This window comes from Ambystoma mexicanum, chromosome 12, assembly GCF_040938575.1.
Source record: "Ambystoma mexicanum isolate Mex_15411 chromosome 12, UKY_AmexF1_1, whole genome shotgun sequence".
Classification (NCBI taxonomy): Eukaryota; Metazoa; Chordata; class Amphibia; order Caudata; family Ambystomatidae; genus Ambystoma; species Ambystoma mexicanum.
The window spans coordinates 693,899,077-693,912,893 of record NC_090936.1 but is presented as its reverse complement, the minus strand read 5'-3'; the positions used below and the strand labels follow the sequence as shown (position 1 = coordinate 693,912,893).

The following is a 13,817-nucleotide window of genomic DNA, read 5'->3' as shown; positions in this document are numbered from 1 at the left end:
GAAGATGCCTGAAACATTACACAAGTAACGCAACGGACCTCACGCTCCATAATGGAAACCGAACCATAAGGCATATCTAGGCTGGTGGCCGACCGAACAGCCGCCCCCCGATCAAGGCAACAAATCAAAAGTTAAAGTTTTAATTGGTTGAATGTTTATATTGGGTCGACGGATGCTTCAGTTGGGGGTGGAGTATGGGGTGGGGGGAGTTGAGGATGACGTTTTTTTCTGTTTTCAATGTTTGGCATCCAAGGGCAAGATGAGTACGCTGTACAGATCAAACGCGGTACAACTGACGCGTATATAATCGAGGAAACACATGCGCAAATCTACGCCCCAAAAAGCCAATGGCACCTGAGACTAATTCAGCCCAGAGAAGGCTCAAACTCCAGCATCAAAAGAAGACTTGTACTGCAACACCTAAATAAATACTCCCTGGATATAGTCTTTCTGTCCGAAACACACCTTGCAGGAAATGTGTGCAAATTCTTCCAAAGATCAAACTACCGCACAGCAGTGCACGCTGGTTTCTCCATGGGTGCGAGAGGGGTCCTCATACTGATCCACAAAAGACTTCCACTTGTGATCACGCACATGCTACAAGATAGAGGAGGCCGCTATGTACACATCCAAGCAACGCTATGGAGCCAAACCCTGGCACTCATGGCATTGTACTCCCCGCCACTTCTCCTTAATAACCTGCTAACCGAAATTACCCCCATCCTCACAGCAAACCCAGCAGACACATGGGTATTATGAGGGGACTTCAATGAAGTCATGAACAATATCCTCGATCACACGCACTTGAGAGCCAGGAATCCCGCCACCACCACCAAATTGGCTTCCTTCGCGTCAGCACTGGGCCTGTGTGACACGTGGAGAGACCTGCACGCTGAAGTTCGACAGTACTCTTTTCATTCTGGGGCTCACGCCTCGATGTCCAGAATAGACTATTTCTTCTTACCATGCCAAAATATTCATAAAATATCCAGCGCATTCTTCCTCCCGTGGGGGATCTCCGACCACTCCCCACTGGTACTCGAACTGGAAACGGCAAGACCACGACCACCCCCCTGGTGGAGGCTGAACACCTACTACTTGGGGTTCCCGGACCTTCAGGAAAAGGTGGAGGCAGCTACTTCCAACTATTTTGAGTTGAATGCAGGCTCGGTTGATGATCCCAATACACTATGGGAAGCGTACAAAACAGTCTTACGCGGTTAAATCATCTCATGGACCTCGGCAAAAAAGAAGGCACAACACGAGAGAATCACAGAAGCCGAAAGCGAAGTCACGTCCAAGGATTTAGATCACATTGCCAGAGACACCCCGGAGACGAGCAGAGCCCTTATAATGGCACAGCAGAAGCTCCACAATTTAGCCTTAGACTGTGCCAAAAAGGCACACATTGCTATGAAAGCACGGCTGTACGAGACGGGAGAAAAAGCAGGCAAAATGCTCGCGTGGCTGGAAAAGCGTGACGAAGGACAACAGAAGGTGAAGTGCATCAGAACCTTGAATACAGATCTTGTCTACTCCGATGCTGAGATTGCAGAGCGCTGTGCAGAATTCTACGAGGACCTTTACAAAACCCCCACCAACGCTGCAGTCAGCACCATACTGAACGACATTGACCTCCCAAAACTTACTACAGAACAAGCTACCACTCTAGACAACAAAATTACGGCTGACGAAATATCAACAGCCATTGCCCAACTCCAAACAGGCAAGACCCGAGGTCCCAATGGGTTCCCACTTGACATCTGGAAAAAGCTGAACCATCTAGATATACCCACGCACTTGCCCAACATGTTCAAACACTCCCTGGCCAAGGGCGAACTCCCACCAGACCTCCGTAAAGCCACCATTGTAGTGATCCCCAAAAAGGGCAAACCCCCGGAGGAATGCACCTCCTACCAACCCTTATCCCTAATCAACAGTGAAGCCAAAATACTAGCCAAAATACTAGCCAACAGGCTGCAATTGGTCATTACGTCACTGATCCATCCTGACCAATGCGGCTTCATGCCGTAAAGGTCCACGAGGATGAACATTCGCAGGCTGCACCTGGCGCTGGAGAGATCACTTGCCATAGATTTCGAAAAAGCATTCGATTCAGTTTACTGGGAGGCCTTATGGGCAATAATGCGCAAGATGCAATTTGGGGAACCGTTCATAAAATAGGTGCAACTCCTCTACAACAATCCAACGGCGGAGGTCAGAGTAAATGGGTGGCCCTCACGTAATATCCGATTAGGGAAAGGAACCAGACAAGGTTGCCCGCTCTCGGCAATGGTGTTTGCACTGATAATGGAACCACTGGCAGTCCTTCTGCGGGACACCACCACGTGGACTGGCTTCAGATGGGGGCCGAACTGGGAAAATAGTATATCCCTCTATGCGGATGACCTCTTAGTATATCTGGGCGACCCAGCGACCTCCTGCCCCGTGGTCACGCAACTACTGACTAACTATGGAATCTTCAGTGGACTCAGAGTAAACTGGTCCAAATCTGTGCTGTTTCCGGTAAAAGGGGTAGACTGCATACCAGCACCGGGCTTCCCATATCAAGTAGAAACCACTCAGTTCTGCTACCTAGGCATTCTAATCACCAATGGGCTGGATAGCTATGTAAAACAAAACTTGCATCCACCGGTTAAGAGATACGAGCAAGATGCAGCCCACTGGCAAGCACTGCCACTGACATTGCTAGGCAGGGCGGTGCTATTTAAGATGCTGGCCCTACCCCGGTTCTTATACATCCTTCAAAACGCCCCTCTTCATGTCCCCACCGAAGAGTTCCGTAGAATAGATGGAACAACACGTAAACTCCTTTGGGATGGGAAACACCCGAGGATTGCCCTCAAAACTCTCCAACGCTCAGTCTGGGAGGGGGGAATAGGACTTCCAAACATCCAGATCTACTACTGGGCGACACAGATGGCGACAGTCAATGATATATTGCACAGAGACCCGTCCATTCCCCATATAAAAGCTGAATTAGCTGCACGACACGGCATGTCCCCGATTGAAAGCCTCTACTGTAAACAGACTCGCCCTCCTGAATGCACGATAGTGGCGCATACAGCCCTGGTGTGGAAGGAAGTACACAAACACTTAGGATGGAACAACAAAATTACCCCAGTCCAACCCATCTGGAACAATGCTCACCTCTCGAGCAATCTCCCGAAATGGCCAAACTGGGTAACAGCCGGCATACTGACCATTCAGCAGGTATTCGTGAACGATCAGTTGATACAGTTCACCGAGATCGTGGCAACATATGGTCTCCCGGACACTGAACACTTCCACTATGGACAATTACAACATGTCTTCACCATACATAGGACCCAAATGGCAGACATGCCGGAATGTACGCCTATGGAAAGGAATATAGTCATAGACAGTGTGAACAACAAGGTCACGTCTACTATGTACAACGCTATCTCCTCATTTGCCACAAAAGAGCTACTGAACCTGAAGATGAAATGGGAATGCGATGTGGGCTCAATATTACCTGAAGACTGGATCTCGACTCTGATGTATCCTAGAGACTCTGCCATCTCTGCAAGAATCAGAATTGTTCAATTGAAGGATATATTATCCCCGAGTGGCTTTGTATAACTGGGGCAAAACGACCGCCCCCAAATGCCTACGTTGCAAACAGGAAGAAGGGACCTTCTATCATATCCGCTGGCAATGTACACGTATACAACACTTCTGGCATAAGTGTAGCGAAAGACTGACTAAAGTAATGTGCCGCCCGATCCCAACAGACCCTAAACTCCTCCTTTTGGGTATTGAAGGTGCAGTAGACATGTTTCGCTTTGAAAAGCTTCTTCTCTCGTCAGCAACAGGAATTGCCAAAAGGAACACTGCGCAATTGTGGGGCTCAGAAGTTACCCTGAAATATGACCAATGGATGTCAGATGTGGACGCCATCATCCTAATGGAGCGTCGAGTCTATCAAGCTAGAGGCTGTCCGGGCAAAGCAGATAGAATCTGGGGTAAATGGGAACAGACATTATAACTCAGATCCAGAATGTACAACAAGCTTTGTTGTGCAATTCTGCCAAGGCCACGAATGATGACGTCACTTTTTGAGGCTGCTTGAGAAAGACTAATACGTAAACAGCCATTTGCTGACCTGTTTGCACCTATTTATCACAACAACTGTGTCTCCACGTCCGCTTATATTCAGATCATATCAGATTGTACTACTCTGCCTTTTGTATGCAAAGTTATATGGTTATGTTTTGTATGTTTTTGTATTATCTCACAAAATGCAATAAAATGTGTTATAAAAAGAAAATGCAAATGCTAATGTTTCAATATAGTGCTTGCTGATATGGTCTTGGAACTTCATATCACTCTATCACTTCCCGCCCTCCAGATGACCCTGCATACTACGAAATAATCACTGCGGAGGGGGGGGGGGGGAGAAATAAAGCTATTATCTGGTCCAGGCTTTTTAAAAAAAAGTTTAAAAGTCTGTTCTCTTTTAAGTTATTTAGTGAAATGCAGTTTCCAGTTTCTGGAGCATGAAGCTCCTCAATAAGCCAACAGTAAACACAGTTAAGGACAGACTGCCAAGTTCCAGAAGAAATGAATAGGAAAGGTAAGAACTGGTATGTCTGGGTACCTCCTTTCGCTTCAGCACGTGTTGAAAACCAGCCTCCGCCGCCATTTTTTTCACAAAATCTTTTGTTAATCCCCCAACGGGGAAAAGTGTCCTTTTCAAAGAATCTTGCGAAATCTGACTGAGGAAGAAGGTCTGATCTTTGAAGCGATCTGCAGCTTGGAGAAGTCGGACAGCTGAAATATGAAGAATAGACCACATGAGGATAAGAAATCATTTTATTCCTGGAGTTGTACTTTGATATAAATGGAAGCAGGCCAGCAACAAGGACAAAAAGTTACTTACCACAAGCACAGTTTTTCACCATTGCTATCTTGCATACATGTACATGCTGTTTTGTTTATTAGGGTGGGAGTCCTCGCTACATTAAATACATAGCTACAGCAGGCTTATGCTGGCCTATATAGGGCAATGGCCAAAGGGCCAACAGGCTAGACTGGGTGAATGTGGCGAGTTAGTATGCTGTGCAGCTGGATGTTTAAAACCGTGCTAGCCAACCAATGTGCATTAAAATGCACTATTTGGTCACACACATGCCCAAAACTGAACCCTCAGATGCTACTCAAACAGGCTTTGGTGGAAAGTAATGAATAGCAATTCCCGACTGTGTGCCATTTTCCATTGGTTCGTAGGCTAGTTTTATATCCCAGCCAGACCATGGCAAAGCTCTCAACTAAGGCGACATTTTATCAACCCATATTTCAAGAGGACCGAGTGCAGGATCCGGCTGAACACCAAACAGTGGTGGACACAGTGGAGACACCTGTAAGCACCGAGTGTCTCTGGTGAAGATCACAAGTCATGACCATTTCAAGACATACCAGCTGCCAGGCCCCCCACTACACAGTCCATCTTATTTTGCGACACATTTTTGACTGTCATTTTGTTAGGTTTTCATTCTCTTGTTAGTTTCTCATCTCTTATCCCAGCCGTCTTTCCATTCCCCCATATGAGCTTTCTCTATTCTCATTATGTTCTTTCCCTTACCCTCAAACACTCAGTCTCGTCTTCGCTCTCCTCACCTGGTCTCTGCTCCTCTCTAGTCAGCTATCTTCTTGCACCATTCTTATCTCCCAATACTCTTTTCTGTACTCCCCTTTCTCTACTTACCATGCGCTCCCGTTACTCTTCTTATCCTGCACCGTTTATCCCCACCACCGCTCTTTATCTCAAACGCTTCTCTCACACAATGGCTCGCTTCTCTCACACAATGGCTCACTTCTCTCAGTCAGCCTCCCCTCTTGCACATCTAACTTGTCGCACTTTACTGTCACCACCCCCTCTGTCACATACTTACCCAGGAACCCTCCCGTTTCTCCCACTTCTTTGTAGTTTTTCTCCCTCACATTTCTCTAGCAGCACCCTTTGCTCTCATCTCCCCCTCACAGACCCTTTCTCTTGCCTCCATATCCCTTAGCCTCTTGAACTTTACATTCCTCGGTCCCTGACACCCCCATCCCTCTCACACAAGCACATGTTCTTTCTCACTTACTTTGTGCACAAGCAGCTCTGCTGTTTTCACTTATTTTAAACACACGTTGCTGGTCATGTTCACCTTCTTTGCACAAGCACTCCTGTTCGCGCCGTCACTTACAGTGCACAAGCATTTCTAGTTTTAGCACCACCCATCAGCCAAAACTATCACATTGGAGTACAGACAGGAAGGAGATGGGATATGAGCAGTGTGGGGAGACAGGACCTCATCACTCTTTTATGTTATGTTATGTTGATTTATACTGTGCACCGCTACCACCCAAGGGGAGTCTCCAGGCCTCAGATGTGTACTTGTCTTTGTGTTGGGTGTGTGTGTTTCGTATGATATTAGGGTGGGTTTTATGGTTGTGCACACTGGTTGGTGTTTGATTGTGTTGTGCCACTGTGCATTTCTGTAGTGTTGATGGATTTATGGACTATGTGTGAAGGTGTTGGGCGTGAATATTAGATTAGTTCTCAGTGTGTCTATGTGTAGTGTGGGTAGTCCCTTGTTGTGTATAGCGGCATTGTTTATGTTGGAGGAGCAGGAAAGGGGGAGATTGGTTAGTAGATTGGCTAGTTTGACAATGCCTCTGAAGGGCGTCTCCGGTTGCTGCTCGATAGTGCTTCCAACTTTCCTGGTGGTGGTCTGTTGGCCAATCCCACCTCCTCTCCAAGCATGGAGGCTGACTTTCTCTATGGGTTTGAGGGCCGAGGGTTGGTTGTACCAAGTGTGTTCCGGGTTACTCTGCGGGATTTTAATCGTAGCATTTGGGATTGGCCTGTTGTGGAGATGGCTGCTGAATGGGTGTACAGCTGGTTTTATAATGAATTGAAGATGTAGTGCTCGGCCAGTGGACCCTAGTTTGTGTTTACCCTCTTCCCTACCAGAGGAGATTTAGCATATTCATCCATCGTCTGCTGCTTCCCTTTGTTTTTCAGTGTTTTGTTGCCCATTTTCAGAGGTGTAGGTTTTCTTGCTCCCCATGCCGGGATGGTGCCGTACCCGCAGCCGTTTTACGTGGACGTCTCTCCGAGTGGGGCGGATCCCAGTTCCCTTCACTCGTGTTCGGTGCTCCTGTGTCAGTGGGCTGTTTAAGTCCTGAGCTGGGGCCGCTCAAGTCCACCTAGGCAGGCCCCAGGGGCCCTCAATAATCCCCTGAAGTATCCCAAGTCCCTGTACAGGGGGACCCTTTATCTTCACTGCTTCCGTACAGGTCTGGAGCGGCCGCTGCAGCGTTCCTACACAACCCCCCTGTTATGCCTAGGTGGCTGATACCAGCTATCCAACCAAAGCCACTACACAGTTCTCGACTCTTGTCACTGACCACACAGTCTATGGGGTCCAATCGTATGTGGCGTAGTGGGGCGAGCCTTTTTAATGTCGCTCGGACCTAGACTGTATAGGGTACATCCTCGGCTTCCATCTCCAACTCTAATCGCAATGAGTATCCAGTGTGAGTCCCAGTATCCCAAACCACCGGGCCCTTTCCATCTTCAAGTGCCTGGGCGGCCTCTCACCGCTTTAGTTATGGCCACCTCTTGCAGGGTTGTGGTGTCTGGGTAATGTCTTATCTCCCTTTACTGACCCGTGTATTATTGATGCGTAGAGTTATACAGACCCACAGGCTCACCTGCTGGTCGGTTTCTTGCTTCTTGGGTGCATTGCTTGTCACCCTGTAGCGTGGCCCCAGTGCTCCTTTATACATTCACTCCAGAGCTTGCTTACACCGTCTGGTTCTCTTGGGTCTCCGTCCTGGACTGCTGTGGTATTCACCAGCTATTGGCCCCCATGAGCCAGGAGCGTCCTTGTCCAGTGGTTACTGTAGTGGGGTACCACACTGGCTCAGTGGATCATTAGTCACACCTTCCCACGAGCGCCTGCTTGGCTTGTGAACAGCACAAGCTTATATGTATTGTCAGCTCTCCCCAGCTGGCGCAGGTCTGCAGTTCCACAGCACTTCTTGTTCAGTAGTCGACTTCTTGTGAAGTTCCCCCAACGCCGGGAGCACCCGTGGCTCTGACATCTTCTCGGGCCATCTCCGTGTCCTGCACGCCCCTCCAGGAGCGCTCGAGGGTGTTTGAGCAGTTGATGCGCTCCGATCCCCACTTAACGAACGCCACGAGCAGGCGCTCGCATTACCTTTGTGGCCGTCCCTCGCCACTCGCCTGGCAGTCGTCTGCCTCCAAGTTCCTCTGAGTCTGCATGGCAATTGTACTGAAGCCGCTTCACTTCCATTGCTCAGGCGCACGTTCTCAGCACCCCGCTCCTCATCGATCATCTGATTTTCGTTTTGTGTGTATGTCGGTTACTGCAGCAGTCTTTGTTCTCTGCGCCGGCCATTTTGTATCTCTTAGCCCTAGCAGATACAAACTTTCAAATGCACTCGCAGCCTGTGCCCGTCTTGTTCGTCTTCCGTATTCCGACACAGCAGGCCCCAGGGTTTCTTACACACGACAGTGTCTTTTAGGCAGTAAACTCAGTCTGTAGGCATGTTGAAATCACAGGATCATGCAGGATCAATTGGAGCAGCTCCGGAGCACGTCCTATTACATAGCCCTTAAGCCACACCCCCCCTCCTTAGATACTTTCATGTTATTTCCATCAATATTAAATGAATTTAATTGGTTGCTTAATTTATCTAGCCTTGTCTTAGAGCCAATGAGAAGGAGCTCAGTCTTCTCATCGTTAAGACAGAGGCCATGTGTGGCCATCCAGGCTTGGATAATAAGGTAGATCTTGTTAAGCAGGGTAGAGTCAGTGTCATGATTACCAGTAATAGGAATGAGAATCTGGGTGTCACCAGCACAGTTATTGTAGGAAACACCCAGATTGTCAAGATCGTCAAAAAGAGGCTTGGTGAAAATATTGTACATCGTACGCGAGACACACAAACCCTGCAGTACTCCACAGGTGATAGGTGCTGGCTCAGCTGATGCAGTTTATGAAAAGACCCTGGTAGTTTTGTTATCCAAGAACGATTGGATCCAGGCCGTAGCTTCGGCAGAAAAGTGGGCCGCTGATTTTAAGTGATTACATAAGGCTTTATGATCCACTAAGTCAAATGCGGCTGAGAGATCCAAAAGAAGGAGGAAAGCGAGCTTTCCTTTGTCCCTGATGTCACCCATTTGATTTTTCAAGTCTACTAAAGCTGTTTCTGTACCGTGTTTAGGTCTTAAACCTGACTGGCGCAAGCCCAGGAGGTTGTTAGATTTGAGGGAAGTTTGTATCTGTAAATAGGCCACCCTATCTAGTATTTTCAGAAGAAACGGAACAGTCGTTATTGGTCTGTAATTGGTTTGGATGTTTGGGTCAAGGTTTGGCTTTTTTAATAGTGGGAGGACCCAGGCATCTTTTAAATTGGACAGGACAGTGCATGTGTCAAAGGAGGAGTTTATCAATGTCGTGATGAATGGCGCTAGATCCTTAGCTGCCTCTTTAATTATTGGTGCTGGGCTGTCTCCCTGGCATCTAGATGGTTTGAGAGAGGATATTATGACCTCAACTTCATGAATAGACACTGGTGAATTGAAAGCATTTACCAGGTTTTGTTTGAGCCATCTGTGACTTGTGCAGGGGGAGGTCCATAGAGAGATTAAGTTTTTTTGTTTTGATTTTCTTTTGTAGAAGATCGATTTTATTGGCGAGCGCATCTTGAATATTAGTGCACCATGATTTGTCCTTAGTACAAGTTTCAATTGGAGGAGTAGGGGACTCTAGCTCTATTAAGATGATGAAGAGTTTGCTTGTGTTTGAGTTGGCTTTGTTAATTCTATTGTTGTAAGTGTCTCTTTTGGTTTGAAAAATCTCAGATTTGTATCTAGCAGCAATTTTACAAAGTTTATCCTTGTTCTCCACAGTATCCGAAGTGCTGGGAACTGTTGGCTGTTGGCCTGAACTCGCTGGAGGACCTTGCCTCTACCCCTGAACTGTCGCTTAAAACTACCTCTGTCTGCAAGAGGAAGCTTGCAGCACACTGCAAACATCATGGATTTTACTGGTGCCTTCCAACTCCTCCCTGAAGTTTGATCCCGCCTCTCACCTCAGCCAGTCCCTACATAGCACCGGTGCACACGCATCCTGCGCGCGCATCCGAAGTGCTGGGAAGTGTTGGCTGTTGGGCTGAACTCGCTGGAGGACCTTGCCTCTACCCCTGAACTGTTGCTTAAAACTACCTCTGCCTGCAAGAGGAAGCTTGCAGCACGCCGCAACATCGTGGATTTTACTGGTGCCTTCCAAGTAATTGGACATTTGCCTCGTGTCACTTTGTTATTGTTTAGACCGCGGGTCTTGCCGTGTATGTGAGTTACACGCAGTATACCTAACTCGCTTCTCTCTGACCCCCACAGCTTCTCCCTGAAGTTTGATCCCGCCCCTCACCTCAGCCAGTTCCTAAATAGCACCGGTGCACGCGCATCCTGCGCGCGCATCCGAAGTGCTGGGAAGTGTTGGCTGTTGGGCTGTTCGGCTGGCGGGACTGTGGCAGGGGGGGCAGGCTACGCTGTGAAGGCGGTGTTCTGTGTTCACAATTGCGTAATTGTTAACACCGCACCAGAGCAAATTCCGTGACTAGTTGAGGCTTGCGGCCTTTCCTGGCAGCTCCTGGTGGTGCACACCTGAACTCACCTTTATTCTCACGCTTCTACCAACTGTAAGTACTTTGTTATTCTGCAGTGTGTCTTGGGGTGTGCTTTCTTTCATTGTATTATGAACACCCGTGAGTGAGTTTAAGATCTACGCATACACGTTTAATATTTGCGAACAAAGAGTTCTGTTGTGTATATTTGTTTGTGATTGTGCAGAGGTTCGAAGAACTAGTTAGTAGTTTGAATGTCACGAGTTGTATATACTTTAAAATCCGGTATACCTAAATCACTGGATCACACATTGAGTGAAATTAACATGTGTGGGTCTCCTGCTACCGGCTCTCTGACCAAATGGAGTGATAAAACTAAACGTGCAACTCAAACTTAAAAAAAAGTATTACTCTTACCCCTGTGACCCAAGTGACCCAAACTCCTCTACAAAATCGAGATATTTGCAAATTTTATGAAAAAAAATCAAATGTCGGCTACTGGCCAACCCACTTTGTTATCAGAGCTTGTTGTTTCCGCTCTGTCTCATGTAAAACCACCTGGAAGTTTAAATCTAAATAACTCCGATCCTAAAGTGGGTAAACCCAGTGTCATTATTTCTGATCAAACTATTTTAACGATTCCACAGACCCCTTTGAAAATTACACAGCGTAAGAGAACTTTTTCCATAGTTCAAGAGGAAACTCTGACTGAAGCAGAAGTATTTGTCAGTTCTGAGGGTGTTGTGGAAGTTTCAGATGAAAGTGTGAGTGGCTCTCCTATAGAAGCCATATCCCTGCATGCAAGCATTGGGGATCTTGAAAGCTCTAGGCTTTCTAATGTTACTGATTACAATCTCCCGAGTTCAATGGGCTCAACTAGACAAGCAATAGATGAGTCTTATATACAGCCTACCCCTCAACGGTGTTTGTCAACTGGCGGTCAGCTGGTAAAAGTGGTGGCAACCAAGCACTTCTTGAAATCACCCTAGGAGCTGTGAACACTACCATTGCTAGCCTCTATAAACTTTTTGAAGCAATGGATACAAAGATCTAGCTCCAATCTGCAAATTTAGATCAAATTGGGGAATGAATGAAAGGTGTTTCGTGTGACCCTCTGAATGCAGAAATGAATGTGAATATGGCTGAGCGACTGACAATTCTAGAGTCCAATTAAACGGCCTTAAAATCACTGGCTCTTGAGCCTTTGACGTCGGTTTTGCTCATGTTCCCCAGGATTAATCGCCCTGTGGAGTGCGTGGAAGAAACCGATGCCAAACAAAATGACTCATGGGTTAGTGTTGATTCTCCAGTGAGAACGGTGCTCAATGATGACGTATGTCCAATTTATTCAAGATATTTCCGGAGAAGTGACCTCCCAACAGACTCATAAAAAATGTCGAAAAACAATGGTAGGGAAAAAAACAAAAACATCAGTTCACAAAATGATGCCTGTGGTAAAGGCAAATAAAATAAATTTTAAAAGTTCACAAACACAAGTGAGCATCCTGGCAAAAATAACGCAAGCAGACGCTCTCATTCATGTGCCTGCTCAGTTAGAAGGAGGGAGTACCCCAGACATGACGGCTAACGTTGTGCCTGTGGCCATGAATCCAACATTGGTGCCACTTTTAAGTGGTCCTGCACAAATACATGGACCTCCTATTCTTGGTCCTACAGCGCGGTACGAACCACTGAATGAACTTGTAGCATTACTTGAAAATAAATCATCCAATTCTTATCCATTGAAACAATCTGTTCCTGCTGATGTTAATCCAACTATCCAGGCGCATGAGGACTCTTTTGGCAGAAATAACCACTCTGCCTCTGCACCTCGTTGCGATTTGGGCTTTGAGGAACGCATGGCCACAAACAAATCCACATTGGATTCTTACACACAGCGAAAACAACTGAGACGTGGCCGGGGGAAAAAAATCGCTTGAGCGTCAACTCACAGTCTCTACAGAAAAATGACGCAAAACTACCCCAGGCATGTTATGCAGGCAAATAAAACTTAACCGCATGTTCAAATAAATGCCTTGAACCAGAGACTAGAAATTCCTCTGATGGTACAATCCACAAAGCGGCCCCCATGATGGGAGTTGGAAATAATTCAAATCCTAAACATGGATCTAATGATCAGAGAAATTCCAACAAAAATAGATTTGACTCCTTTCATACATTGATACTTAAGTGCTGTGATGGTCCGTTCGAGAAATATGATCTTTGTTGCTCGAGCGTCCTAAACATCTTTGGAGACATTCAGGCGTTAGAAGATCTCTCCTCGAGCAATTTTGATCAAGTTGAATTTCTATGCGACAGAAACCTTTCCATAGTACGTTTGTGGATTAAATCAGATCAGGGTTGGTAAGGAACACGCTTTGGAAGGATAAAATGGAACTCTTTAACACAGGCTTTCTGTTGGCCCTAGATCCTGCTCGGCAAACTCACAATCTGGATGAACAAAGCCTGCCTAAAACGACATCACTGCCAGAGCCAGATTGCTCATGTCCGTTTTGCACGAGAGATAATAGCTCGAAGTAGGTTTCAACTTATAAAACCCAATCGTAACCATTAAATAGCGAGAAAAGGGTGATATTCCCGCTGACCCGCAACACAGTAGAATTTGTGGATGATTACGGCTTTAAATGGGAAAACTCAAGGGTACGATATTTAGGTATATATATGTCACGAAATCACCACGAGATATATAAAGATAACTATATGTCCACACTCAACTCTATTCAGGACCGAGTACACAGGTGGAAAACCCTCCCGCTAACGCTCTGGGGCAGGGCCTCACTAACAAAGATGGTCATCTTGCCTAAGCTATTATATTTGTTCACAAATATTCCGCTACTTCTCCCCAAATCCTTTCTACTGAAAGTGAAATCCGCAGTCCTGGAACTACTGTGGGCAGGGAAACCCGCATGTGTGGCATACGAAACCCTGGTATTACCAACATCAAAGGGCGGCCTAGCGCTCCCAGACATAGAAAAATACTAGTGGGCGGCTCAGGCACAATTTCTGAGTTACTGGTACACGTCCCACTTTATCCGCCCGCATGTGCAGGTGGAAAGCGCTCTAGCCTCACCTGACTTGCTCAGCGCCGTTATCGTTAGCCAAAACCC

The 13,817-nt window shown here is 46.8% G+C and overlaps 1 protein-coding gene across 3 annotated transcripts in view; it reads right to left on the bottom strand.

Moving 5' to 3' along the window:
• Window positions 1-13,817, bottom strand: part of TRMU (tRNA mitochondrial 2-thiouridylase) — an 852,019-nt gene that overhangs the window by 462,047 nt on the left and 376,155 nt on the right. For all 3 annotated transcript variants that reach the window (XM_069629233.1, XM_069629231.1, XM_069629232.1), the window contains exon 5: window positions 4,643-4,815. In XM_069629233.1, coding sequence (XP_069485334.1) covers window positions 4,643-4,815 — 173 coding nt within the window. The remainder of the gene's footprint in view (window positions 1-4,642; window positions 4,816-13,817) is intronic.